The sequence below is a fragment of the Ornithorhynchus anatinus genome, chromosome 9 (assembly GCF_004115215.2).
Source record: "Ornithorhynchus anatinus isolate Pmale09 chromosome 9, mOrnAna1.pri.v4, whole genome shotgun sequence".
Lineage (NCBI taxonomy): Eukaryota > Metazoa > Chordata > Mammalia > Monotremata > Ornithorhynchidae > Ornithorhynchus > Ornithorhynchus anatinus.
Genome location: NC_041736.1, coordinates 31,069,457 through 31,094,861, shown reverse-complemented (window position 1 = coordinate 31,094,861; position 25,405 = coordinate 31,069,457). Strand labels below are relative to the sequence as shown.

The 25,405-nt window shown below is 48.6% G+C and overlaps 1 protein-coding gene across 3 annotated transcripts in view; it reads left to right on the top strand.

Annotated features, from left to right (window-relative positions):
* The first annotated feature begins 11,847 nt into the window (after positions 1-11,847).
* The window catches only part of HS1BP3 (HCLS1 binding protein 3), a 102,070-nt gene continuing 88,512 nt past the window's right edge, over positions 11,848-25,405 (top strand). For 2 of the 3 annotated variants that reach the window (XM_039913028.1, XM_029071860.1), the window contains exons 1-2: positions 11,848-11,930; positions 15,083-15,248. In XM_039913028.1, coding sequence (XP_039768962.1) covers positions 11,899-11,930; positions 15,083-15,248 — 198 coding nt within the window. In that variant the 5' untranslated portion in view covers positions 11,848-11,898. Of the gene's footprint in view, positions 11,931-15,082; positions 15,249-23,542; positions 23,611-25,405 lie in introns of those variants that run through there. The other variant, XM_029071862.2, reaches the window with a different exon arrangement.

Genomic DNA, 25,405 nt, shown 5'->3' with positions numbered 1-25,405 from the left:
CAATTATTTACAACGAATCGATCGTGTTTATTGAGTTCTTATTGTGTGCAGAGGACCGTACTAAGCGTTTGGGATAGTACAGTACAACAGAGTTGGTAGATATGTACCCTGCCCACAAGGAGCTAACAGTATAGAGGGGAGGTTACAGCTAAGAGGAAAGGCCAAGGCAGAGATAAACCCCCAGTTACAACCAGGATAGTTCTAGCCCTCACCCTACGTTACAACCAAACATCCCAAGGTACACCGTCCCTAGAGCCACAACCATGAGAAGCAGCATATGGCCAAGTAGATAGAGCCTGAGCCTGGGAGTCAGAAGGACCTGAGTTCTAATCCCCATTCTGCCATTTGTCTGCAGTGTGACCTTGGGCAAGTCACACTTAACCGCTCCGTGCCTCAGTTGACCTCATCTGTAAAATGGGGATTCAGACTGTGAACCCTAGGTGGGATATGGACTGTGTCCAAATTGATTAGCTTGTACTTACTCCAGCGCTTAGTAAGCGCTTAACAAATGCCATTAAAAATAATAATAAAAAAAGCCTCTGATGCCGTTGCTCTTTGCCTAAAGCCGGGCCAACCCAACATTTCGCCTGAGCAGGCCAGGTAAGTAAATCGCTCCCTGCCCCATCTCAATTGAGCAAGATGAATCGATTAACAGTGAATAAAATCCTGGAGAAAGCTCTGCCCACAATCAGAGAAGAGATCCCTGAGCCAGTAACTTTAGAAGTTGCTGAATTAGGGAGGCAACTTCATTCTCAAATGGCTGATGCAGATGTGGATGAACTAACTGCATCTCATTCAAAAGAATCGCTGTTCCTGACAATCCGGTGCATCATTGCCAGATGCCAAAAAAGATGACCTCTTCGGATTTGGGGATTCAGAACTCTTTTCGTTGATTTTCAAGAAAGCGGATGAATTTATGAAAATGTTTGAAGACTGTAATGGTGAGGGAGGTAGCCTGCTTCAGGGAATTTTCAAAGGAAAGAAGAGCACTACTGTTCAACCTGAATTGGACAAATTATTCTGTAAAATTGAAAAATTACCACCAAAATCAGTAGGTGAGCTTCTACTTCATTAGACTGTGAGCCTGTTATTGGGCAGGGATTGTCTTTATATGATGCCAAACTGTACACTCCAAGTGCTTAGTACAGTGCTCTGCACATAATAAGCGCTCAATAAATACTATTGAATGAATGAATGTAGAATAGAAACATGAGAACACCTGCCATCTGGGAGGTCTGCAGTGGAGAGACTCTGGGTGAAAGGATTTAAGGATTCCAAAATAGGGAGTCCAAATTGGGGATGTACAAGTAAAATCTGGATGACAATTTTGGAATGAAAGGCTGGACTCATATGATAGTTAAAATGAGGAGGTTTTCAGAGGGAAACAAGAAAGTGGGCATGAGGTCATGAAAACGGCAAGGGAGCTGTCATTTTAAAATGTTGATTTAATATTTTCCTATGATCTGGTTTTAAGTGATTGACCTTTGTGACATAAAATAATAACAAATTTCTACTTCCGCCCTGTCCTACGAAGACTCATACTGCCCTTGCCCATTTACCTAATGGAGTGATGTTCTGGATTTGTTGAAACAAAGATTTAACAATAAGCTAATAATTAGCAGAGCATTATAGAACGTGTGAAGGAAATGCATATTATTATTATCTAAAATAGATCTTAATTTACAATATGTAAGCCTAGAAGACAATGCATCCGACGATAAAACAATTAATGCCACGACGTCACTTTCAATGAACACTGCCCTCTTGTATCTTGGAACATGTTTATCCAGCTATTTAAAGCAAAAGAAGAAGTGGAAAAATAGGCAGGTAGAGTAGGTAAATCAATATGAATCTAAAGGCTACGGAGTTAAGGTGAGTATATAAGTAGTGGTGGTAAAGATGAACCAACCTGCAGAGGATGAAATTCACTGGGGAAGCCCTCTTTTTAAAAAATTTCTTTTTAATGGTATTTGTTTAGCACTTACTATGTGCCAAACACTGTACTGAGCACTGGAGAAGTTACAAGATGATGAGGTTGAACGGAGTCCCTATCCCACAGACCAAGAAGGTGAGAGAATAGGTCCTGAATTCCTATTTTTCAGACTTAGGAAACTGAGGTCCAGAGGTGGAATTTTAGGAAGACTTTGAAACTGGGTTGTGGTGGGGCCAATTTGAAGAGGGAGAGCATTCCAGACCTGCCGAAGGGTGCGAGGAAGAGAAAGGAGGCGGGAGATGGGAACCTGAGGGGCAGCGAGAAGGTGAGCTTGGGAGTAGTGGGCAGGGGAAACTGGGGAAAAGCAGGGGAAGAAAGCAGATACAAAAGGAGGAGAGAAAGTTGGTGGAGAGCCTGGAAGCCAAGTTTGGCTTGTTGAGGAGGGAAATGGGTAACCACTGGAGATTTTTGAGGATGGAGATCTGTGGGCTGGATGGCGTTTTGGGAAGGTGGTCCAAGTTGTGTTTGTGGAAACACTGTCAGTGTTCTTGTAGTCCACGTTTCTCAAGAACCTCCAGTGGTTGCCCATCCACCTCCGCATGGAACAGAAACTCCTCGCCATTAGCTTAAAAGACCTGTATCAGTTCACCCCCTCCTACCTACCTACAGAAGCAGCGTGGCTCAGTGGAAAGAGCATGGGCTTTGGAGTCAGAGGTCATGAGTTCGAATCCCAGCTCTGCCACTTGTCAGCTGTGTGACTGTGGGCAAGTCACTTGACTTCTCTGTGCCTCAGTTACCTCATCTGTAAAATGGGGATTAAGACTGTGAGTCCCACGTGGGACATCCTGATTCCCCTGTGTCTACCCCAGCGCTTAGAACAGTGCTCGGCACATAGTAAGCGCTTAACAAATACCAACATTATTTTTATTACCTTACCTCCCTGATTTCCTGCTCCAACTCACTGCACACAGTTTGTTCTTCTAAACCCAACATACTCACTGTACCTCGATCTGATCTGTCTCACTGCCAGCCTCTCACCCACATCCTGCTTCTGGGCTGGAAATCCCTCCCTCAAATCTGACAGACTATCACTCTTTCCTCCTTATTAAAAGCACATCTCCTCCAAGAGGCCTTCCCTGACTAAGTCCCCATTTCCTCTTCTCCCACCCTCTTCTGTCTCCCTTGCATTTAGATTTGCACCTTTTCTTTACACCCTCCCTGAGCCCCACAGCATTTATGTGCGTATCCAAAATGTATTTATATTAATGTCAGTCTCCCCGTCTAAATTGTATGCTCTTTGTGGGTTGGCAATGTGTCTACTGATTCTCTCGTATTTTACTCTCCTAAGCACTTAGTATAGTGCTCTGCACATCATAAGTGCTCAATAAATATCACGGATGATGGCGATGGTGTGAGACACTTAATGAATGCTTTCGATGGCGGTTGTGGTCGGACTCCTTCAAGATACAAACAGTTGTTCCAGTTGCTCTGGGTACACAGGGGAAGAGGAGCTCCTCCCCTGCAAATAAGGATCTCCTTATTATAGCATCCTGAGAACAATTTTTAACAGAATCAGGGATGAATGTGGGACTCTAGTCAGTACAGTCAAATTTTGACTGTCAGTGAGTTATTTTACAGTTAATGGATTATCGAAGATACAGGATTCTTCCACTTTTTTCTCTTCCTCTTCCTCCTCTTTCTTCTCCTTGTCCTCTTCCACCTTCTCCCCCTCCTCCTGCTCTTGTATTTTTTCCCCTTCCTTCTCCTCCTGCTCCTCCTTTTCATCCTCCACCTCTTGGTCCCCAGTTTTCTCCTCTTCCCTCTTCCTCTTCTCTTCTCTCCCTCCTGTCCCTCTTCCTCCTCCTTTTCCTCTTCTTTTTTTCCTCTTCCTCCTGTTCCTTCTTCTTCTCCCTCCTGTCCCTCCTCTCACCTACTACACGCCACCTTTGGCATCAATTTCCTGCTCTAAGAGCCACAAAGGAGAAAGAAGGTGTAACTTCAATCAGATTTTGCTACTTTTTAGCATTGGTTAAAAACGAGGTTTGGGGATCATCTCGGCACTTTATCCTATTCCTTGTTTTCACTGCTCCGAAGCTGTGTAGCTTGCCTTTAGCTGAGGGTTGGTAAATGCTACCATCTGCTGTTCAACGGAGTAAAACAAGTCAGCGCTGATGTTCAGCTATTTCACTCCTCTCGGAAAATTGGAGAGGCAGGAATAAATGGAAAAGTCTCACTCTGCTTCACTTCTCTTAAACCTCTGCCGTTGAATATAGCTTACTTTTTACTCTATGTTTTAAATGATCTGGGAAATGAATGACCTCCGCATCAAACAGCAACTCCTTACCATTCGCTCACATGGCCTCTATGTGGATGATGGCCAAATCTCCATGTCCAGCCCCGATCTCTCTCCCTCACTGCCGTCTCGCACTTCTTCCTGCCTTCTAGATCTTTCTACTTGGATGTCCTGCCGTCACCTCAAACTTAACGTGTCCAAAACAGAACTCCTTACCTTCCCATCCGAGCCCTGTCCTTCCCCTGACTTTCCCATTGCTGTAAACAGCACCACCGTCCTTCCTGTCTCCCAAACCCATAACCTTGGCATCATCCTTGACTCCTCTCTCTCGTTCAACCCACATACTCAACCTATCACTAAATCCTGTCGGTTCAACCTTCACAGCATCGTTAAAATCCGTCCTTTCCGCTCCATCCGAACTGCTAGCACATTAATCCAAGCGCTTAGCCTATTCCACCTTGATTACTGCATGGGCTTCCTTGCTGACCTCCCAGACTCCTTTCTCTCCCCACTCTGGTCCATACTTCACTCTGCTACCTGGATCATTTTTCTACGAAAACATCGGGTCCATGTTTCCCCATTCCTCGAGATCCTCCGCTGGTTGCCCATCCACCTCTGCATCAAACACTTACCATTCGCTTTAAAGCACTCAATCACCTTGCCCCCTCCTACCTCACCTCGCTACTCTCCTACTACAGATCAGCCCGTACATTTCACTCCTCTAATGCCAACCTACTCACTGTACCTCGATCTCGTCTTATCTTGCCGCCGACCTCTCTCCCATGTCCTGCCTCTGGCCTGGAACTCCCTCCCTCCTCATATCCGGCTGACAATTAAACTCCCCGTTGTCTTCAAAGCCTTACTGAAGGCACAACTCCTCCAAGAGGTCTTCCTTCACTGAGGCTTTTTTCTTTTCTTCCACTCCTTTCTGTGTCGTCCTGACTTACTCCCTTTACTCAACTCCCCTCCCGGCGCTTCTGCACATATCTGTAATTTATTTATATTTATATTAATGTCTGTCTCCCCCTCTAGACTCTAAACTCGTTGTGGGCAGGGAACGCGTCTCTTATATCGTTATATTGTACTCTCCCAAGTGCATAGTACAGTGCTCTGCGCACAGTAAATGCCCAATAAATATGATCGATTGGTTGATTACAACTTTAAAGCACTTAATCAGCTCACCTACTAATCAGGTCTCCCACTACAACCAGTCCATGCTATTTGCTTCTGTAACGCCAACCTATTCACCGTTGCTCGATATCGTCTATCTCACTGCCGACCCCTTGCCCACGTTCTTCCTTTGGCCTGGAACTCCCTCCCCCTTGATATACAACAGACCACCCCCACTCTCCCCACCTTCAGAGGCTTATTAAAATCCCATCTCCTCCAAGAGCCCTTTCCCTACTAAGTCTTCATTTCTCCTATTCCCTCTTCCTTCTGCGTCACCCTCACGCTTGAATCCGCACCTTTTAGGCACTCGGTATTTCCCCTCCTTCAATCCTGTACCGCTTATATTCGTAGCTGTAATTTATTTTAATCTCTGTCTCCTCCCCTAGACTGTAAGCTCTTTGTGGGTGGGGAACATGTCTACCAATTCTGTTGTATTATAAAAATGATGGTATTTGTTAAGTGCTTACTATGCGTCAAGCGCTGTGGAATGTGGTATTGTACTCTCCCAGTTGCTTAGTACAGTGCTCTGAGCAGAATAAGTGGTCAATAAATACCATTGATTGATGGACAAGATGTAGTGGTCCTTGCGCTACACACACACACACACACACACACACACACACCATTCCCCACCTCCCCCCTTTACAGTGGACTCAGACAAAGATCGTGGTCTGGCTCATTTGACAACCGCTCATGCCTAACAAGCGACTAATAAACCCAGACTTCTTCCAGAAATACTGAGGATTTCACCACAGGTAACCAACAGCTTTCCTCCTTCCCTCTTCTCTGCTCTGTTTGCCTTGTCAGAAATGTCTTATCTACAGGTGATAAAAACGAAGCCTACACAGGTTAAATGACTCACCCAAGGTCATGCAACAGGCAAGTGGCAGGGCCAGGACTAGAACTCAGGTCTCCTGGCACCAACCCTGGTGCGCTTTCCGCTAGGCCATGCCGTCTCCCTCGCCACGTGTTCTTACACACATGCTTATGCGTGGGGCGACTAGCGGTGCTCTGTGTCCTAGAGGTGGACAGTTACTCTCCCCACCTTCAAAGCCTCCTTGAAGGCACAAGGGCGTGGCTTAGTGGAAAGAGCACAGGCTTAGGAGGCAGGGGTCGTGGGTTCTAATCCTGCTTGTCAGCTGTGTGACTTTAGGCCAGTCGCTTCACTTCTCTGTGCCTCAGTTACCTCATCTGAAAATGGGGATTAAGACTATGAGCCCCATGTGGGACAACCTGATTACCTTGTATCCCAGCGCTTAGATCTTGGCACATAGTGAGCGCTTAACAGATACCATCATCATTATTATTATTATTATCTCCTCCTCCTTCTGTGTCACCCAGCCCCACAACACTTATGTCCATATCCATAATTTATTTATTTATATTAATGTCTGGCTCCCTGTCCCAAGGTGAACCCAGAGTACGGGCTTGGGAGTCAGAGGTTGTGGGTTCTAATCCCGGCTCCACCCCTAGTCTGCTGGGTGACCTCAGGCAAGTCACGTAACTTCTCTGGGCCTCAGTTTCCTCTTCCGTAAAATGGAGATTCGAGCGTAATCCCTGAAGTCTGTCGGACAGGAACTGTACCCAACCCGATGATCTTGTATCTACTCCGGTGCTTAGTAGAGAGCTTGGCACATAGTAAGTGCTTAAGAGATACCATAATAATTATTACTGTTGAACTGAGCCTCCAAGAGCCTGCAACCTTGCCTCTGTAGCCACAGTGCTCTATTTGTATTTGACACTGTCCTTGACTTTTATGTGGTTTTTGTGTTTTATCTGTCCTAATGTACCTGTCCAGTCCGCTCTCTCCACTGCCTTATTTTTAAAACTGTGAGCCCCTCAGTGTTCAGAGATCTTCTTCTTCTTATTTCCACCTGTATTTTTTTCCACAGCTTAGCATGCCCAGGACTTAGAACAGTGCCCCAGGGCTTAGAACAGTGCTCTGCACATAGTAAGTGCTTAACAAATACCAACATTATTATTATTACTTTTCACATAGTATACCCTTATTAAATAGTATGTCGGTCAATCGATTGTATTTACTCATTCATTCAATCGTATTTACCGAGCTCTTTCTGTGTGCAGAACACTGTACTGAACACTTGAAAAGTACAATACAGCGATAAAGAGAGGCAATCCCTGCCCACAACTGAATGCTTACTGTGTTCAGAGCACTGTGCCAAGTGTCTGGGAAAGTATGATACAACAATATAACGGACACCTTCCGTGTCCAAATGAGCTTACAGTCTAGAGGGGGAGACAGACTTAATATAAATAAACTACGGATACGTATGTAAGTGCTGTGGGGCCGGGAGGTGGGGAAGAGCAAAGGGAGCCAGTCACGGCGATGCGGAAGGGAGCGGGAGGAGAGGAAAGGAGGGTTCAGTCTGGGAAGACCTCTTGGAGAAGATGTGTCTTCAGTAAGGCTTTGGAGCGGGAAGAGTGTCTGTCGGATTTGAGGAGGGACTTTCCAAACGCTTAGTACGGTGCTCTGCACACAGTAAGCGCTCAATAAATACGGTGGAATGAATTCATGAATGGCGTTCCAGGCCAGAGGCAGGATGTGGGCTAGGGGTCGGTGGTGAGACAGGCGAGGTGGAGGCACAGCGAGAAGGTGGGCATCGCGAGAGCCAGGTGTGCGGGCTGGGTTGGAGTAGGAGAGTAGCCAGGGGAGGTGGGAGGGGGCAAGAGGACTGTCTGCTTCAAAGCCAATGGGAAGGAGTTTCTGTGTGATGCAGAGGTGGATGGGCAACCTCTGGAGGTCTTTGAGGAGTGGGGAGACAGGTCTTGAACGTTTTTGTAGAAGAATGATCCCGGCAGCAGAATGAAAAATGGACTGGAGTGGGGAGAGGCAGGAGGCTGGGGGGGTGGGGGTGGTGGGGCGGTCAGCGAGGAGGCCGATGCAGTCATCCAGGCGGGATAACTGCATGGAATAACGTGGCACCCGCTTGGATTATTCATTCATTCTTTCAGTCGTATTTATTGAGCGCTTACTATGTGCAGGACACTGTATTAAGCTCCAGGAATGTCCAATTCGGCAACAGAGACAATCCCTGCCCAGTAACGGGCTCACAGTCTAAACGGGGGATTACTGCAACTGCCTCTGTTTCTCCGGATTGTTAATTTTGAGACTCTGTGTACAACAAGGTGTTGCTTGAGTTGTTTTTTTGAGGTTTTTGTTTTTTTTGCCGTTTTGGGTCCGTGCTGTGTTCCTTTCATTCATTCATTCATTCATTCATTCATTCATTCAAAGTGTATTTATTGAGCGCTTACTGTGTGCAGAGCACTGTACTAAGCGCTTGGAATGTACAATCTGGCAACAATTCCTTCCCCTCAAACGGGCTCACAGTTTACAAGGGGGAGACAGACAGCAAAACAAAGCAAGTAGACAGGCAAGTAGGCTAGAGACTTTATTTTACACATAAAGGATTCTGTGTTGTAAAAATCGCTTTTGAGGCTATTCGTCATGCATTAGGTTCACTATGCATTCTGTCATTAAATTAAATGCCTTAATAGTACACTAAATGTTCAATATTATAATCAGCATTAAGGGTTGTAATTCGGAATGGGGCAAAATTTTATAAAATGAACTGAAATACTACTTTCCATGTGGGAATCCAACGTGGCTAGGAAATCCATGTTAAATACAGCCTCGACCAGCTTTTCTGGAAAGTACTCGGCCAGGGCCAGGGAGAAAGCAAGACACGCCAAAATAATAATGATAATAATGATAATGGTGGTATTTGTTAAACGCTTACTATGTGCCAAGCACTGTTCTAAGCGCTGGGGGTGACAAGATGATCAGGTTGTCCCACGTGGGGCTCAGAGCTTTCATCCCCATTTTACAGATGAGGTCACTGAGGCCCAGAGAAGTGAAGTGACTTGCCCAAAGTCACACAGCTGGCCAGCGGCGGAGCTGGGATTAATAAAAATAATAATAATGGTATTTGTTAAGCGCTTACTATGTGCAGAGCACTGTTCTAAGCGCTGGGGGGATACAAGGTGATCGGGTTGTCCCACGTGGGACATCCCCATTTTACAGATGAAGTCACTGAGGCCCAGAGAAGTGAAGTGACTTGTCCAAGGTCACACAGCTGACAAGCGGCAGAGGCGGGATTAGAACCCACGGCCTCCGCCTCCCCAGCCCGGGCTCTTTCGCCTGAGCCCGTGCAAAAGCCGGCAACCCCCAAACCCCTTCCCGGGAAGGGGTTAGGGGGCAGTGAGGCCCAGGCGGGAGCGCGGGCCTCCGTCCAACACGATTCACCTCGGGCCACCCCGGCGCTCTTTGCAGAAACGCAATTTCCAAGCGCTTAGCCCAGCGAGGTGCGCACAGTAAAAGCGCTCAGTAAAGACCCTCGGGTGGGTGAGAGATTTGGGGAGGGCGGAGGGCCCCGCTCCCCCTCGGACCGGTAACCCCTTGGGGTCTCCCGGCTCAGGTTCGAATCCCGCCCACGACGGGAGAGGGGCAAGTTTTGATCGATTTTAGGAGGAGGAAGAAACATCCCCCGCTGGGGAGGCTCCTTTCATTCATTCAGTCCGGCCGGATTTAGTGAGCTATTACCATTCATTCCATAGTATCTATTGAGCGCTTACCATTCATTCATTCCATAGTATCTATTGAGCGCCTACCACTCATTCATTCCATAGTATTTATTGAGCGCCTACCACTCATTCATTCCATGGTATTTATTGAGCGCCTACCATTCATTCATTCCATGGTATTTATTGAGCGCTTACCATTCATTCATTCCATGGTATTTATTGAGCGCTTACCATTCATTCATTCCATAGTATTTACATTGTTTCATTCCATAGTATTTATTGAGCGCTTACCATTCATTCATTCCATAGTATTTATTGAGCACTTACCACTCATTCATTCCATAGTATTTATTGAGCGCCTACCATTCATTCATTCCATGGTATTTATTGAGCGCTTACCATGTGCAAAGCACCCTACCAAGAGCTTGGAATGAACAATTAGGCAACAGATGGAGACCGTCCCTGGCCACCGACGGGCTGGCACGACTGCGAAGCACTGCACTAAGCGTTTGGGAGAGCGCGCTAGAACGACAGACAGGCCTAAGGAAGGAGCCTGGCTCCAGGGCAAGAGGTCGTGGGTTCTAAACCCGCCTCCGCCACTTGGCAGCTGTGTGACCTTGGGCAAGTCACTTCACTTCTCTGGGCCTCAGTTCCCTCATCTTTCAAATGGGGATGAAGCCTGGGAGCCCCACGGGAGGCCCCTTCATTACCTCGTATCTGCCCCAGCGCTCGGAACAGTGCTTGGCACCTAGTAAGCGCTTAACACATACCAACATTATGATTATTGGAAAGAGTCCGGGCTTGGGAGTCAGAGGTCATGGGTTCGAATCCCGACTCCTCCACTGGTCAGCTGTGGGACTGTGGGCAAGACACTTCACTTCTCTGGGCCTCAGTTCCCTCCTCTGTCAAATGGGGATGAAGACTGTGAACCTCACGTGGGGCAACCTGATGACCCTGTATCTCTCCCAGGGCTTAGAACAGTGCTCTGCACCTAGTAAGTACATAACATATACCAACATTATTATTATAAAAATGGGGATTAACTGTAAGCCTCAAGTGGGACAACCTGATGACCCTGTATCTCCCCTAGCACTTAGAACAGTGCTCTGCACAGAGTAAGCGCTTCACAAATACCAACATTATTATTATTGTTCCCCGTTTAGACTGCGAGCCCGTCAATGGGCAGGGATGGTCTCTATCTGGCGCCGAATTGTCCATTCCGAGCGCTTAGTGCAGTGCTCTGCGCAGAGTAAGCGCTCGATAAATACTAGCGAATGAATGAATGAATGAATGAATGAATGAATGAATGAATGGCGCCACCTCCTCCTGCTCCGCCCCCCCATTCGCTGACCGCCCCGCCCCCGCGATGACGTCACCCGCCGAACCGCCCGCAGCGACGTCACCCACCCCGCCCTCTGCGATGACGTCACCCCACCGCCCCGCCCCGCCCCGGTGATCCGCCGCGGGGACCACCTTCCGGGATGACGTCCTCCACCCCTCGCCCCCGCCCTCGGCGATGACGTCACTCCCGCCGCCCCCGCCATCCGCCGCGGGCGCCCCCTTCCGTGATGACGTCATCCACTCGCCGCCCCCGCCCCTCCCGCCTCCTTCCCCGCCATTGGTCGGCCCCGCCCCGCCCCTCCCGCCTCGCTCGCCCTGATTGGTGGTCCCCGCCCTGCCGCGCGGTGGCCCCGCCCCTCCCGCCTCGCTCCCCGCCCATTGGTCGGCCCCGCCCCGCCCTCCCGCCTCCTTCCCGGCCATTGGTCGGTCCGGCCCCGCCCCTCCCGCCTCCGGCCCCGCGATTGGTGGTCCCCGCCCCGCCGCGCGGCGGCCCCGCCCCTCCGGTTCTCCTTCCCCGCCGATTGGTTCCCGCTGGCCCCGCCCCCCGGCCCGGCCCGGCCCGGCCCGGCCCGGCCCGGTCCGGTCCGGTCCGGCCCGTCGCTTCGCCGTCCGCCGCGCCATGCAGACCCCGGCCAAGCTCGTCACCAGCAGGTGAGGTGAGGTCGGGTCAGGTGACGTTCGGTCCCGTGCCGTGCCGTGCCGTGCCGTGCCCCCGCCGCAGCCGTCCCACGCGGCTCAGCTCCCTAGGGACTGTCCGCCCGTCGCAGGCCGGGGCTCGTCTCTCTCTGCTGCCCAACCGTCCATTCCAAGCGCTTAGCACAGTGCTCTGCGCAGAGTAAGCGCTCAATCAATCCCACTGACCGCATGGAGCCCGTCCTTCCTCTCCCCATCCACTGCCCCCCCTCCGGCCCCCAGCTCCAGTCCGTTCGTAGCATTGATTGGGCACTTAATGGCGGGGATTCATAGATTTGGGAGAACAATAATGATGATAACGTCGCTGTGGGCGAGTCCCTTAACTGCCCAGTGCCTCAGTGACCTCATCTGTGAAATGGGGATGAAGACTGGGAGCCTCACTTGGGACAAGCCGATGACCCTGGAGCTCCCCCCCCTTCCCCCCCCCCCCAGGGCTTAATAATAAGGCTTAATAATAATAAGCGCTTCCTACGTGCCGAGCACTGTTCTAAGCGCCGGGGGAGATCCAGGGTCATCAGGTCGTCCCACGCGAGGCTCACAGTTAATCCCCATTTTACAGATGAGGGGACTGAGGCCCAGAGAAGGGAAGTGACTCGCCCACAGTCACACGGCTGACAAGTGGCGGAGCTGGGATTCGAACCCGTGACCTCTGACTCCCAAGCACGGGCTCTTTCCACTGAGCCGCGCTGTGCTCGGCCCGTAGGAAGCGCTTAACAAATACCAACATCATCGTCGTTATTATTATTAAGCGCTTCCTACGCGCCGAGCACTGGGAGAGATACAGCTGGGGCTCACGGTCTTCATCCCCGTTTTCCGGATGAGGTCGCCGAAGCGCAGAGCAGTGAAGTGACTTGTCCAAGGTCACCCAGCCGACAACCGGCGGAGCGGGGATTAAAACCTTGGCTACAGTTTTCACTTTTACACCCGCTGAGGATATCTATTAAAAGTCGTCCTATGGCCACATTCCCTGTCCCACATGGGGCTCAGTCTTCATCCCCATTTTACATAGGAGGTAACTGGGCCACAGAGAAGGGAAGTGACATTCAATAATATTTATTGAGCGCTTACTAGGTCCAGAGCACTGTACCAAATGCTTGGAATGTACAATTCGGCAACAGATAAGAGACGATCCCTGCCCACTGACGGGCTTACGGTCTGATCGAGTGAGGTCACACAGCCGACAGCCGAGCTGGGATTAGAACTCATGACCTGTTGACTCCCAGGCCCCAGCTCTATCCACTAGGCCATGCTGCTTCTCTAAGATGGAAGATATAGGCGAAGGGGTGGATTTATAAGTATCGGTGCATATGAATGGGTGCCCTTCCTGCCTGAGGAAGACGTTAGGGATGGAGCGATTCACACGTGGACGTGTGTGTGACTGAAAAAGTTAATGCAGGATTTATAGTCCTGGTGGGATTGTGCGCACAGTCAGCACTCACTCCCCACCACCCCCCAGTTGTGCTTTCAGATCTGTTGCTTCCAGTGCCTCCTTATTTTCGCCTCCTTATTTCACAATCTTTGTTTCACAATCCCTCCGGAGCTTCTGCTCTGCTCATTTCCCGACGCCCTACGCCGAGCCGGTCTTTTCTGCGCAATTGGCTCCCGGCTTTAAGGCGGGAGGGTGCGTTGTCAGAAGCTTTGTGTCCCCGTTTCCGCAAATTGTTTCCCCTGGCCTCCTTCCTTTCGGTTCCCAGTTTCAGTTTGCCGTACAGCCTCTGCTCGGGTATCCTGTTGACTTCCAGTCTCCTCCCATGCCCCATCCAGCCCGGTCGTGTCGCCCCGAATGTAGCTTCTTATCCCGTCCTGCCATCTGATGTGTGTAGCCCGTAAGTGAATTTAGAAAGCAGAAACAGGCGATCAAGAAGCCGCATGGCCTAGTGGCAAATATATGGGCCTGGGAGTCAGAGGACCTGGGTTCTAATCCTGGCCCCACCTCTTCTCAAGCTGTGTGACCTTGGACAAGTCATTTCTTCGTGCCTCAGTTTCCTCATCTGAAAAATGATGATTCAATACCCGTTCTCCCTCCTATTTAGACTGTGAGCCCATGTAGGACCTGATGATCTTGTATCCACTCCAGCGGGTAGTACGGTGCTTGGCACTTAAATACCACAATTATTATCATTAGGAGGGATGTTGGAGAAAGCTTTTGCGAATACCGCGGACTGCCCGAGAGACAAACGAATGGACTTCAGAGCAAATTAATCCAAAGTGGTCTTTGGAAGGCCAAATGACTTTAGATCAGCATATTTTGGACACATTAGGAGGATTAATAATGTTGGTATTTGTTAAGCGCTTACTATGTGCCGAGCACTGTTCTAAGCGCTGGGGTAGATACAGCGTAATCAGGTTGTCCCACGTGAGGCTCACAGTTAATCCCCATTTTACAGATGAGGTAACTGAGGCCCAGAGAAGTGAAGTGACTTGCCCACAGTCACACAGCTGACAAGTGGCAGAGCTGGGATTCGAACTCATGACCTCTGACTCCCAAGCCCGTGCTCTTTCCACTGAGCCACGCTGCTTCTCTTGAGGACTAATTCTCTGGAGAAGACACTAATGCTAGGAAAATTCCGGGGATAACATGGAAGAGGCAGGATCCCCCCCCTTCACCTCTCCGCAGCTAAACCCTCTTCTCCCTCCTCTCCCTCTCCTCCTCCCCCTCTCCCATCCCACCCCCTCAGCACTGTACTCATCTGCTCAACTGAATATATCTTCATCACCCTATTTATTTTGTTTAATGAGATGTACATCACCTGATGTACGTCATTCTATTTATTTGCCATTGTTTTTATGAGATGTTCTTCCCCTTGACTCTATTTATTGCCATTGTTCTTGTCTACCCGTCTCCCCCGATTAGACTGTAAGCTCGTCAGAGGGCAGGGACCGTCTCTATCTGTTGCCGATTTGTACATTCCAAGCGCTTAGTACAGTGCTCTGCACATAGTAAGCGCTCAAGAAATACTATTGAATGAATGAATGAATGAATGAATGAGAATAGTAGTTTCTCTCAAGTGCTTAGTACAGGGCTTTGAATTCAGTGGATGCTCAACAAATGCCATTTATTGACTGATAGTCCACTGAACCTGTTGATCTTTTTTTTCTTCCTGCTCTAGGCAAGTTCAGAATTCCCACACCGGCCTTGATCTGTTTGTCCCGGAGTACCAAGAGATACGGGGGAAGATGATGTCCGGCCACGTGGAATATCAGATTGTAGCTGTTACCTGTCTGGCTGCATTTAAATCTACAAGGCACAAATCTGAAGATGTGGTCCAGTTTATGGTAAGCTCAAGAGAGAGCAGGGCTCAGGTCTTGGTAGCTCGGTTCCAATCTGGAGAAAGTCTTCCATTCCGCCCCAGGTAAAGGCTCCATTCTAGAAAGTTTTTATTTTGCCGTTTTGCTGGTGACTCCGCCACCACCCTTCCTGCCTCAGAAGCCTTCGACCTTGGCATTTTCCTCTACTCAATCAATCGTATTTACTGAGCGCTTACTATATGCAGAGCACTGTACTAAATGCTTGAGAGGATACAATACAAGCCCTCCCCCGCTTTCCTCAGCTCCCCATACCCTGTGGGGCGCCCCGACTTGCTCCCTTTGCTCTATCCCCCTTCTGCCCCCAGCACTTGTGTATATATGTGCATATTTATATTGATGCCCGTTTACTTGTTTTGATGTGTGTATATCTATAATTTTATGTATTTATATTAATGCCCATTTACTTGTTTTGATATCCTTCTCCCTCCTTCTAGACTGTAAGCCCGGCGTGGGCAGGGATTGTCTCTCTTTATTGCTGAATTGTACTTTCCAAGCACTTAGTACAGTGCTGTGCACACAGTAAGCGCTCAATAAATATGGTTGAATGAATGAATGAACAGTGTAGCAGAATATAACAATATAGCATTCCCTGCACACCACCAGCTTATAGTCTAGAGGGGGAGGCGGACATTAATATAAAGGAATAAATTACAGATATGTTCATAAGTGCTGTGGGGCTGAACGCAGGGCGGTGAATAAAGGAAGTAAGTCAGGGCGACGCAGAAGGGAGTGGGAAAAGAGGAAATGAGGCTTAGACCGGGAAGGCCTCTTGGAGGAGATGAGCCTTCATTAAAGGGGGAGAGTAATCGTCTGTTAGATATGAGGAGGGAGGGCGTTTCCATCTCTTTCATCAGGCAACATATTCAGTCTGTCACCTGATTCCATTGCTTCTGCTTTCACAGCATCTCCAGAGTCTTCCCCTTCCTATCCATCAAAACCGTTACCGCCTGGTCTAAGCATGTCACACGTCAACTGCAGCCTCAGCCTCCTCTCAGACCTCCCTGCTTCCAGCCTCTTGCTTATCCAGTCCACACTGCACTCTAATGCCTGTATTTTTCCCAAAACAGTTCCTACTGTTGACAATTGACGTCCTACTCCTCAGAAACCTCCAACGTTCATCCATCTCTGCATCAAATAGAAACACCTCACCCCTGGCTGTAAGACACTCAGTCAACTCTCTCCCCACTCCCTAGCCTCGCTCTTCTTCCACTCTAACCCAGCCCGTACACTTCGCTTCTCTAACACTAACGTACTTACTGGGTCTTGATCTCGTCTCTCGCTGTCGACCTCTCGCTCATGCCCCGTCTCCACCCGGAACTCCCTCCCCTTTCCTATCTGACAGACCAGCGCTATCCTCATCTTTAAAGCCCTACGAAAAATGTATCTCCTCCAAGAAGCCTTCCCTGACTAGCCTCTCATCTCCTGACATAGACTCCCTTCCTTCCCCATCGCCTATGCAGCGGAAGGCCGTACCCTCATAACGCTTTGGTGTCCACCTCTACATCACGTATGAATTTATGCTTATATCGCGTGGCTTCCCCTATCTGTAATTTATTTTAACGTCTGCTAGACTGTAAGTTCCTCGTGGGCAGGGATCATTCATGTCTTCCATTTCTATTGTCGTCTTCCAAGTGCTTAGTTAGAATGCTCTGCACACAATAAGCACTCAGTAAAGACCACTCTCCCTCCCTCCCCTTTAGACTCTGAGCCCATCTGGGAATGTTTGCCTGACCTCATATCTATACCTCATATAGATAGCTCATATCGAGCCCAACTCCTAGTGCTTGACACTTAAGAAGCGCTTAACAAATACCGTTTTTATCATCGCCATCGTTTGTTGATTGACTCTCCCCCTTTGATGCTCCATAATGATTATAATTGAAACTATTGAAGATTGTGCCCATTTTTAAGTGCTTACTGTGTTTTAAGTACTGGGTTAGACACAAGGTAATTAGGTCGGACACGGTCCCTGTCCCATATGGAGATCAGTCTTATTCCCCATTTAAGAGATGAAATAACTGGGGCACAGAGAAGTGAAGCGACTTGCCCGAGGTCATACGGCCGACAAATGGCGAAGGCAGAATTAGAACCCAGGTCCTTCTGACTCCCAGGCCCATGCTCTATCCACTAGTCCACGCTGCTTCACTCCCAGTCCCAAACAGCTGTGTAACATAAACAACAATGATGTCTTCGGGATGACTCTGAGGTAATCTAACTCTTCTACTTAGCTGTAGAACTGCATTTCTGGAAATGAAAGCGAAAAAGACATTAGTCTGCAAGGGCCTTCCAATAAAATTGTATCTATGACTAATGTTTTTGCGATAAAGCTTCCTTTTTCATGGTGAAACATTAAAATTGGCTGTCCTGATTTCTTACCCAAATTATGCAAACCAAATGCCTCTGGCTTTGGAACAATAGCTGGGAAAATATTATTCTTGGGAAAACAATCCATATGTACAAATAGCATCTGTGTGTGGTATAAAACAATAGGATTTTAAAAAGTGACGTGGAAAACCACGGATCACTGACCCAATTGAAGGTTCCTGAAGGAGGAGTTGGGTTTTTTCATTTGTCTTCATAAGTGGATGTGGTTAGAGGAATTTCAATTCCCTGATTTTTATTTTTGTTTTTAATAATAGATTTTTCAGTTGCATTTGCATCTTTTTCTAAGAAGACAGTCCCCTCAGGAATAGCAAATGGCTTAAAACTAAAACCGCGAGAGTTCAAGTAGGAATTATCGAAAAATATCATTAGGTTTCAGGCTAGGTTGGATGGGGAAGTTTTGTGAAAGTCCTAGGGGATAGCCAGTCGTTCACTAGGTGATAAAGTTCTCAATAATAATAATCGTTGTGGGATCTGTTAAGTGCTTACTGTATACCAAGTACTGTTTTCTGGGACAGATACAAGATAATCAGTGTGGACACAGTCCCTGTCCTACATGAAGCTGACGGTCTAAGGGGAAATCTCCATTTTATAGATTTTGAATCTCCACATTACAGATGAGGAAACTCAATGACCAGATGGTGAAGCAGCTTTTACCTTCATACGATACTTAATATCAAGGGGTGAGACACCAATCAATCGGGTAATGGTTTTTATTGAGTCATTACTGTGTACAGAGCACTGTACTGTGCTTGGGAGAGTACAGTTCAATAGAACTGGTAGACACCTTCCTTGCCCACAGGGAGCTTCCAGTCTAGAAGGGGAGATAGTCATGAAGATAGACTTTAAAATAAATACAGTTTTATAAAAGAAATGAAAAGCACAGATAGGCAGCACAGTCAGACCACCAGCATCAAAGCAGTGCTTGCTTGTCCCAATTCACCTTAGCTAGTCGGGATGTGTGAAGAGAAGGAATAAGCCAGGATAAGCCTATGGTGAGCTGAAATGGGGTAATAGAAAATATGGAATTAATTCATTTATTCAATCGTATTTAATGAGCGCTTACTGTGTACAGAGCACTTTGTACTTGGGAGAGTACAATTCAACAATAAACAGACACATTCCTTGCCCACAACAAGCTTAGGTCTAGAGGAGGGGGAGACAGACATTAATATAAATAAATAAATTACAGATGTGTAAATAAGTGCAGTGGGGCTGGGTGGGGGGGAGAACAAAGGGAGCAAGTCAGGGCGTCACAGGGGGTGGGCGAAGAGGAAAGGGGGCTGCTTAGGGAAGGCCTCTTGGAGGAACTGTGCCTTCAAAATAGCTTTGAAGGGTGGGTGGGAGAAATTGTGTGTCAGATATGAGGAGGGAAAGTGTTCCAGACCATAGATAGATAGGACATGGGCTAGGGTTCGGCAGCTAGATAGATGAGATCGCGGCACAGTGAGAAGGCTAGGCATTGGAGAAGCGAAGAGAGCTGGCTGGATTGCAGTAGGAGAGTGGTGAGGTAGGAAGGGGCATGGTGATTGAATGTTGTTGGTGAGAAGTTTTTGTTTGATGCGGAGGTGGGTGGGCGGGCGAGCGACCATTGGAGTTTTTTGAGCAGTGGGGAGACCTGTCGTGAATGTTTTTGTAGAAAAATGATCCGGGCAGCAGAGTGAAGTGTGGACTGGAGTGAGGAGAGACCTGAAGCAAGGAGGTCAGCAAGAAGGCTGATGCAGTAATCCAAGTGGGATAGGGTGAGTGATTGTATGAATGTGGTAGCAATTTGGACGGAGAGGAAAGGGAGGATTTTAGCGATGTGGTGAGGGTGAAAACGACAGGATTTAGTAATGGATTGAATATATGGGTTGAATGAAAGAGAAGAGTCAAGTGTAACGCCAAGGTTACGGGCTTATGAGACAAGAAGGATGGAGGTGCCATCTACACTGGTGGGAAAGTGAAGGGTAGGACGGCGTTTGGGTGGGACGCTAAGTTCTGGTTTAGACCTACTAAGTTTGAAGTGTCAGGAGGACATCCAAGTAGAGATTTCTTGAAGGCAGGAGGAAATATGAGACTGCCAAGAGGGAGAGAGATCAGGGTTGGAGATGGAGATTTGGGAATCGTCCACATAGAGGTAGGAGTTGAAGCAGCGTGGCTCAGTGGAAAGAGCCTGGGCTTCGGAGTCAGAGGTCATGGGTTCGACTCCCGGCTCTGCCACTTGTCAAGCTGTGTGACGGTGGGCGAGTCACTTCACGTCTCTCTGCCTCAGTTACCTAATCTGTAAAATGGGGATTAACTGTGAGCCTCACGTGGGACAACTTGATTACCCTGTATCTACCCCAGCGCTTAGAACAGTGCTCTGCACATAGTAAGCGCTAACGAACACCGACATTATTATTATTAGTAGTAGAAAGAGCACAGGCCTGTGATTCAGACCTAATTGATTTGTACCTACCCTGGTGCTTAGAACAGTGTTTGAACACATAGTGAGCGCTTAACAAGTGCAAACAAACAAAACAATCAAGTCTCCGGCCCCCCGGGACTCCCAGGCCGAGTCAGCCATTCCACGGCTGGCAGCCCGAGCTCAACCTGACTGACGGTCAGCACTGGGACAGAGTCTCTGGTCCCCAAACCCCCGTAAGTCAGGTCCGAGCAAGGCCGGTCCCACTCGGGTCACAGGGAAGCGGGCAGCCTCCCTGCACTCTCCTTTTGTCTTTTATTCAATTCATTCAATAGTATTTATTGAGTGCTTACTATGTGCAGAGCACTGTACTAAGCACTTGGAATGGACAAATCGGTAACAGACAGTCCCTGCCCTTAGACGGGCTTTATGGCAGCTGCGGGAGAACAATCTAGAGTTCGCTCTGTAAGAACGCGGAGTCGTCGCTGTCTGGGTCGCCATCTCTGAGTGCTCCACCCCCTCATGGGAATCAGCATCATCGTCTTCATCATTAATAATAATTATTATTTTATTAATGATGATGATTACTGTGGTGTTTGTTGAGCACTGACTCAACAGTCACTGTATGTGCCAAGCCCCGTGCCAAGCGGTGGGATAGTTATAGGACCGTCATGTCAGTCACAGTCGTTACCCCACATGGAGCTGATAGAAGCCGCATGGCTTAGTGGAAAGAGCACGGGATCGGGAGTCAGAGGATGTGGGTTCTAATCCTGGCTCTGCCACTTGCCTGCTGTGTGACCTTGGGCAAGCCACTTGACTTCGCCGTGCCTCAGTTACTCATCTGTAAAATGGGGATTCAGACTGTGAGCCCCTCACGGGACAGCGTGATTACCTTGTATCTACCCCAGCACTCAGAACAGTGCTTGGCACACAGCGCTTAACAAATGCCATCATTATTAAGTAGATGGGAAGACTGGCACTGAATCTCCATTTTAGAGACGAGGAAACTGAGGCACGGGGAAGTTATGTGACTGGCCCAAGGTCACCCAGCAGCCAGAGTCCCCCAACTCCAGCCCTGTGCTCTTTCCACTAGGCCATACTGTGCCTCGAGAGGTGTGTGGAAAATGAAGATTGGGCTGGAAGTGACCCTGAAGGGAGGGGACCATATTCCTGCTTCCTCAGCATGGCCGCACCTCCCGCAAGAGAGGATTGCGGTGGTGGCCAGCCGGTCCACCGAGGCCACTCAGCCACCAGAGCCAAGATGGAGGCACCCCCTGGGTCTGCTGGTTGAGCAGAGCAGCAGCAACAAGTCTCTTCTCCTTTAATCTTTCCCTCCGAGTCTCTGTGGATGTCTGCCTCTGACACATTCATTCTTTCATTTAATCGTATTTGTTGAGCGTTTACTATGTGTTGTGCACTGTGCTAAGCGCTTGGCCAAGTGGCAATACAGCAAGAAAGAGAGACAATCCCAGCCCACAATGAGCTCACATCCCACGTGTCTCCCTTGCCCGCCCTCCCCCGTGTCTGTGACCCATCCTACAGACATCTTTGCCCTCATTAATCAGTCAATCAGTGGTATTTAATGAGCACTTGCAGAGCACTGTACTGAGCGCTTGGGAAAATACGATTCATCAGAGTCGGTAGATGTGATCCCTGCCCACAAGCAGCTTACATCCCATAGGGGGAGACTAACAAGCAACTAGATTAGGGATTGGGGAAATCGTAGAATATAAGAATATGCACATAAAGTCTGTGGGGTTGGGATACGAGTATCGACGTATTTAAGGGGTAATAATAATAATAATGTTGGTATTTGTTAAGTGCTTACTATGTGCAGAGCACTGTTCTAAGCGCTGGGGTAGATACAGGGTAATCAGGTTGTCCCACGTGAGGCTCACAGTTAATCCCCATTTTACAGATGAGGTAACTGAGGCACCGAGAAGTGAAGTGACTCGCCCACAGTCACACAGCTGACAAGTGGCAGAGCCGGTAGTCGAACTCATGACCTCTGACTCCGAAGCCCAGGCTCTTTCCACTGAGGCACGCTGCTTCCCCGTACACAGTCAAGTTCATAACTGACATAGAAGGGAGGGTGGGAGGGGAAATGAGAGCAGAGTCAGGGAAGGCCTCTTGGAGGAGATGTGATTTTTAAGAGGGTTTTGAAGATGGGGAGAGTGGTGGGCTGTTGGATATGAAGGGGGAATTCCAGGGCTATGGGGAGATGTGGGCAAAGGGTCACGGGGGCTTCCTTCCAGTTGCCCACCCCCTTCCCCGGCATTGTTTCTTCTGGGTATCTCAGTCTTCACGACTCTCTCTGTGTCACAGTCATCTAAAGATGGGATACGAGGCAGGCTTCTTCCCTCCTTCCTGGCTCTGCCTTGCTGAACCGTTGTTTTGTTTTGTTGTCTCTCTCTCCTGTTGCGACTGTGAGCCCGTCGTTGGGCAGGGATTGTCTCTATCTGTTGCCGAATTGTACATTCCAAGCGCTTAGTACAGTGCTCTGCACATAGCATTCAATAAATACAATTGAATGAATGAATGAGTGAACCGTACCACCCATTGCAACTTCCCGGTACCCGACGCATTGAAATAACAATGAGTGGCCCGGCGGTAAAGCCTTCTGCTAGTGGTGGACGTCACCGTCGATGAATTTGTATCAAAAAAGGTCAGTCATGGTGTTGCCGTCGAGTCATCCACCCATTAGTTCTCGTTGACTGGAAATAAATTCAATCCCCAGAGAACCAATGGCTACGATTGCATCGTTCTCATTCCAGGAGGCTCCGCACGTACGCAACCGCCGCGTTATCTCCCCAACGCACTCTAGCTCACGGCTGCAGTCTTACCGACTGCAGAGTCACCTTTGAACCCAACCGTCCCACCTCCTTAGGGGAGAGGTGACCGAAATGGAAAATCAAATGTCGCAGTTCATCGTAGGGGAAGAAAGGGCCAGGAGAGGGAGCTCAGGCACCATGGTTTAGAATGGGAATTGTTTCCCCGAGGCCTTCTCTGTTCTCCGCGTTTTCCTTGCAGCCATTTGTGGACATCTTCAGATTGGGAATGAGGTGGACGAGGCAGGGATTTGCAGTTGAGGCTGTATTCTATCCAAAACTCATTCTTAAATTCTGCAGATGACAGGACCCCATTCTGTTCCACTGTCCATCTCTCCGCCAACCTTTCTCCCACATCCTCCCTCTGGCCTGGAACGCCCTCCCTCCCCAGATCAGACAGATTATTGCGCTCCCCCACTTCGAAACCGTACTGAAGGCACATCTCCCCCAAGAAGCCTCCCCTGACTAAGCCACTCTCTCCTCTTCCACTCCCGTCTGCGTCGCCCTGCCTTGCTGCCTTCATTCACCCTCCCTCCCATCCCCACAGCACATATGTGTATATCTGTGATTTGTTTATGTATGTATATTAATATCAGTCTCCCCATCTAGACTGTGAGCTCGTTGTGAGCAGGGAATGTGTCTCTTATTGTATTCTTCCAGGTGCTTAGCAAACAGTAAGCGCTCGATATGATTGAATGAATTAATGAATGATCATCAGGAAGACCATTTAAAGGTAGTTGAGCTTTTTTTTTTTTTTTTGACACAAAGTGCATGGGAATACCTGCACCTTAGTGAACGAAACCTTCTTCCGGCTGTAATATTCCGAATTATAATATTTTCCCACCGCTCCATTGAGACAGTGGAGCAACAAGAGACAGGGTGAGCAGACTTGAGCAGCGTAGTCTAGTGGAAAGAGCACGGCCCGGGAGTCAGAAGGAACTGGGTTCTAATCCCGGCTCTGCCGCTTGTCTGCTCTGTGACCTTGAGCAAGTACTTAACTTCTCTGTGCCTCAGCTACCTCAGCTGTGAACTGGGGATTAAGACTGTGAGCCCCATGTGGGACAGGGACTGTGTCCTCTCTGTTTGTATTCACCGTAGCATTTAGGACAGTGCCTGGCACACAGTAAGCGCTTCACAAATGAGATTATCATTATTATTATTTTGGGGTTCAAGTCTGTTCAGGGGAAGCCCAGTGTTAAAAATACATTTTTTTTTGTTTTGGTTTTTTTAAATGGTATTTGCTAATTCCTTTCTATGTGTCAAGCTCCGTTCTAAGTGCCGGGGTAGATACAGGTTATTCAGGTCGGACTCGGTCCCTGTCCCACATGGGGTTCACAGTGTAAGCAGGATGGAGAACAGATACCGAAGCTTGATATACCGCATATTGATGCCTGTCTACTTGTTTTGTTGTCTGTCTCCCCCTTCTAGACTGTGAGCCCGTGGTTGGGAAGGGATTGTCTCTATCTGTTGCCGAATTGTACTTTCCAACCTCTTAGTACGGTGCTCTGCACACTGTAAGCGCTCAATAAATGCGATTGAATGAATGAATCTTACAGTTGCGGAACCTGAGGCACAGAGAACTTAAGTGACTTGCCCGAGGTCACCCAATAGGCAAGTAGTGGGGTTGGGATTAGAACCCATGTCCTCTGACTCTGAGGCCCGTGCTTTTTCCACTAGTCCGTAACCGACCGCTCTTCCACACCATGCCTGTCTGTGGAACTCCGATCCCCTGGGTATTCCACCCCTACCTTTGTCCTGTGGGACCTCAGGCATTTAGGGGGACTGGTGGAGACATGCAGGGGAGCTCACCAACTGTCAACCTTGTGCAACCAGGAAGCACACAGACAGCTGCAGTCTAGTAGGGAACAAGGGTCACCCCAATGCACAACTGAGTCAAAGCACCAGTAGCTAACTCTCCCAGCTTTAGCTGGCTAACACCGCGAAGCCGCAGATAAGTCTGGGAAGCTTCCACCTTGCTCTTAGGATCGATCCCCACGGGCTCAGTCGGCTACCTTCCCTTCATTCCGTGTTTGTACAGGTTGCTGAGATTGCCCGGTGAATCCATATGCTTTGGATAGATGACGTTGGTGGAGATAGTAGCAGGAACAGCAGGAATGACAGTATTTGAGTGACTACTGGATCCAAGGCACTGTACTAGACACTGGGGAAGTACAAAACACCAAAGTGACATTCCCTGTCCACATGGAGCTTACACTCTGTTAAGCACTTAATAATAATGATGATGGTATTTCATAAGCGCTTACTATGTGCCAAGCACTGTTCTAAGTGCTGGAGTAGATGCAAGGTAATCAGGTTGTCCCCCGTGGGGCTCCCGGTTTTAATCCCCATTTTACAGATGAGGTAACTGAGGTACAGAGAAGTTAAGTAACTTGCCCAAAGTCACACAGCTGGCAAATGGCAGAGATGGGATTAGAACCCATGACCTCTGATTCCCAAGCCCGTGCTCTTTCCACTAAGCCACGCCGCTATGCTAGTGGAGGGAAAGACAGAAAGTATTTAAAAAGAGA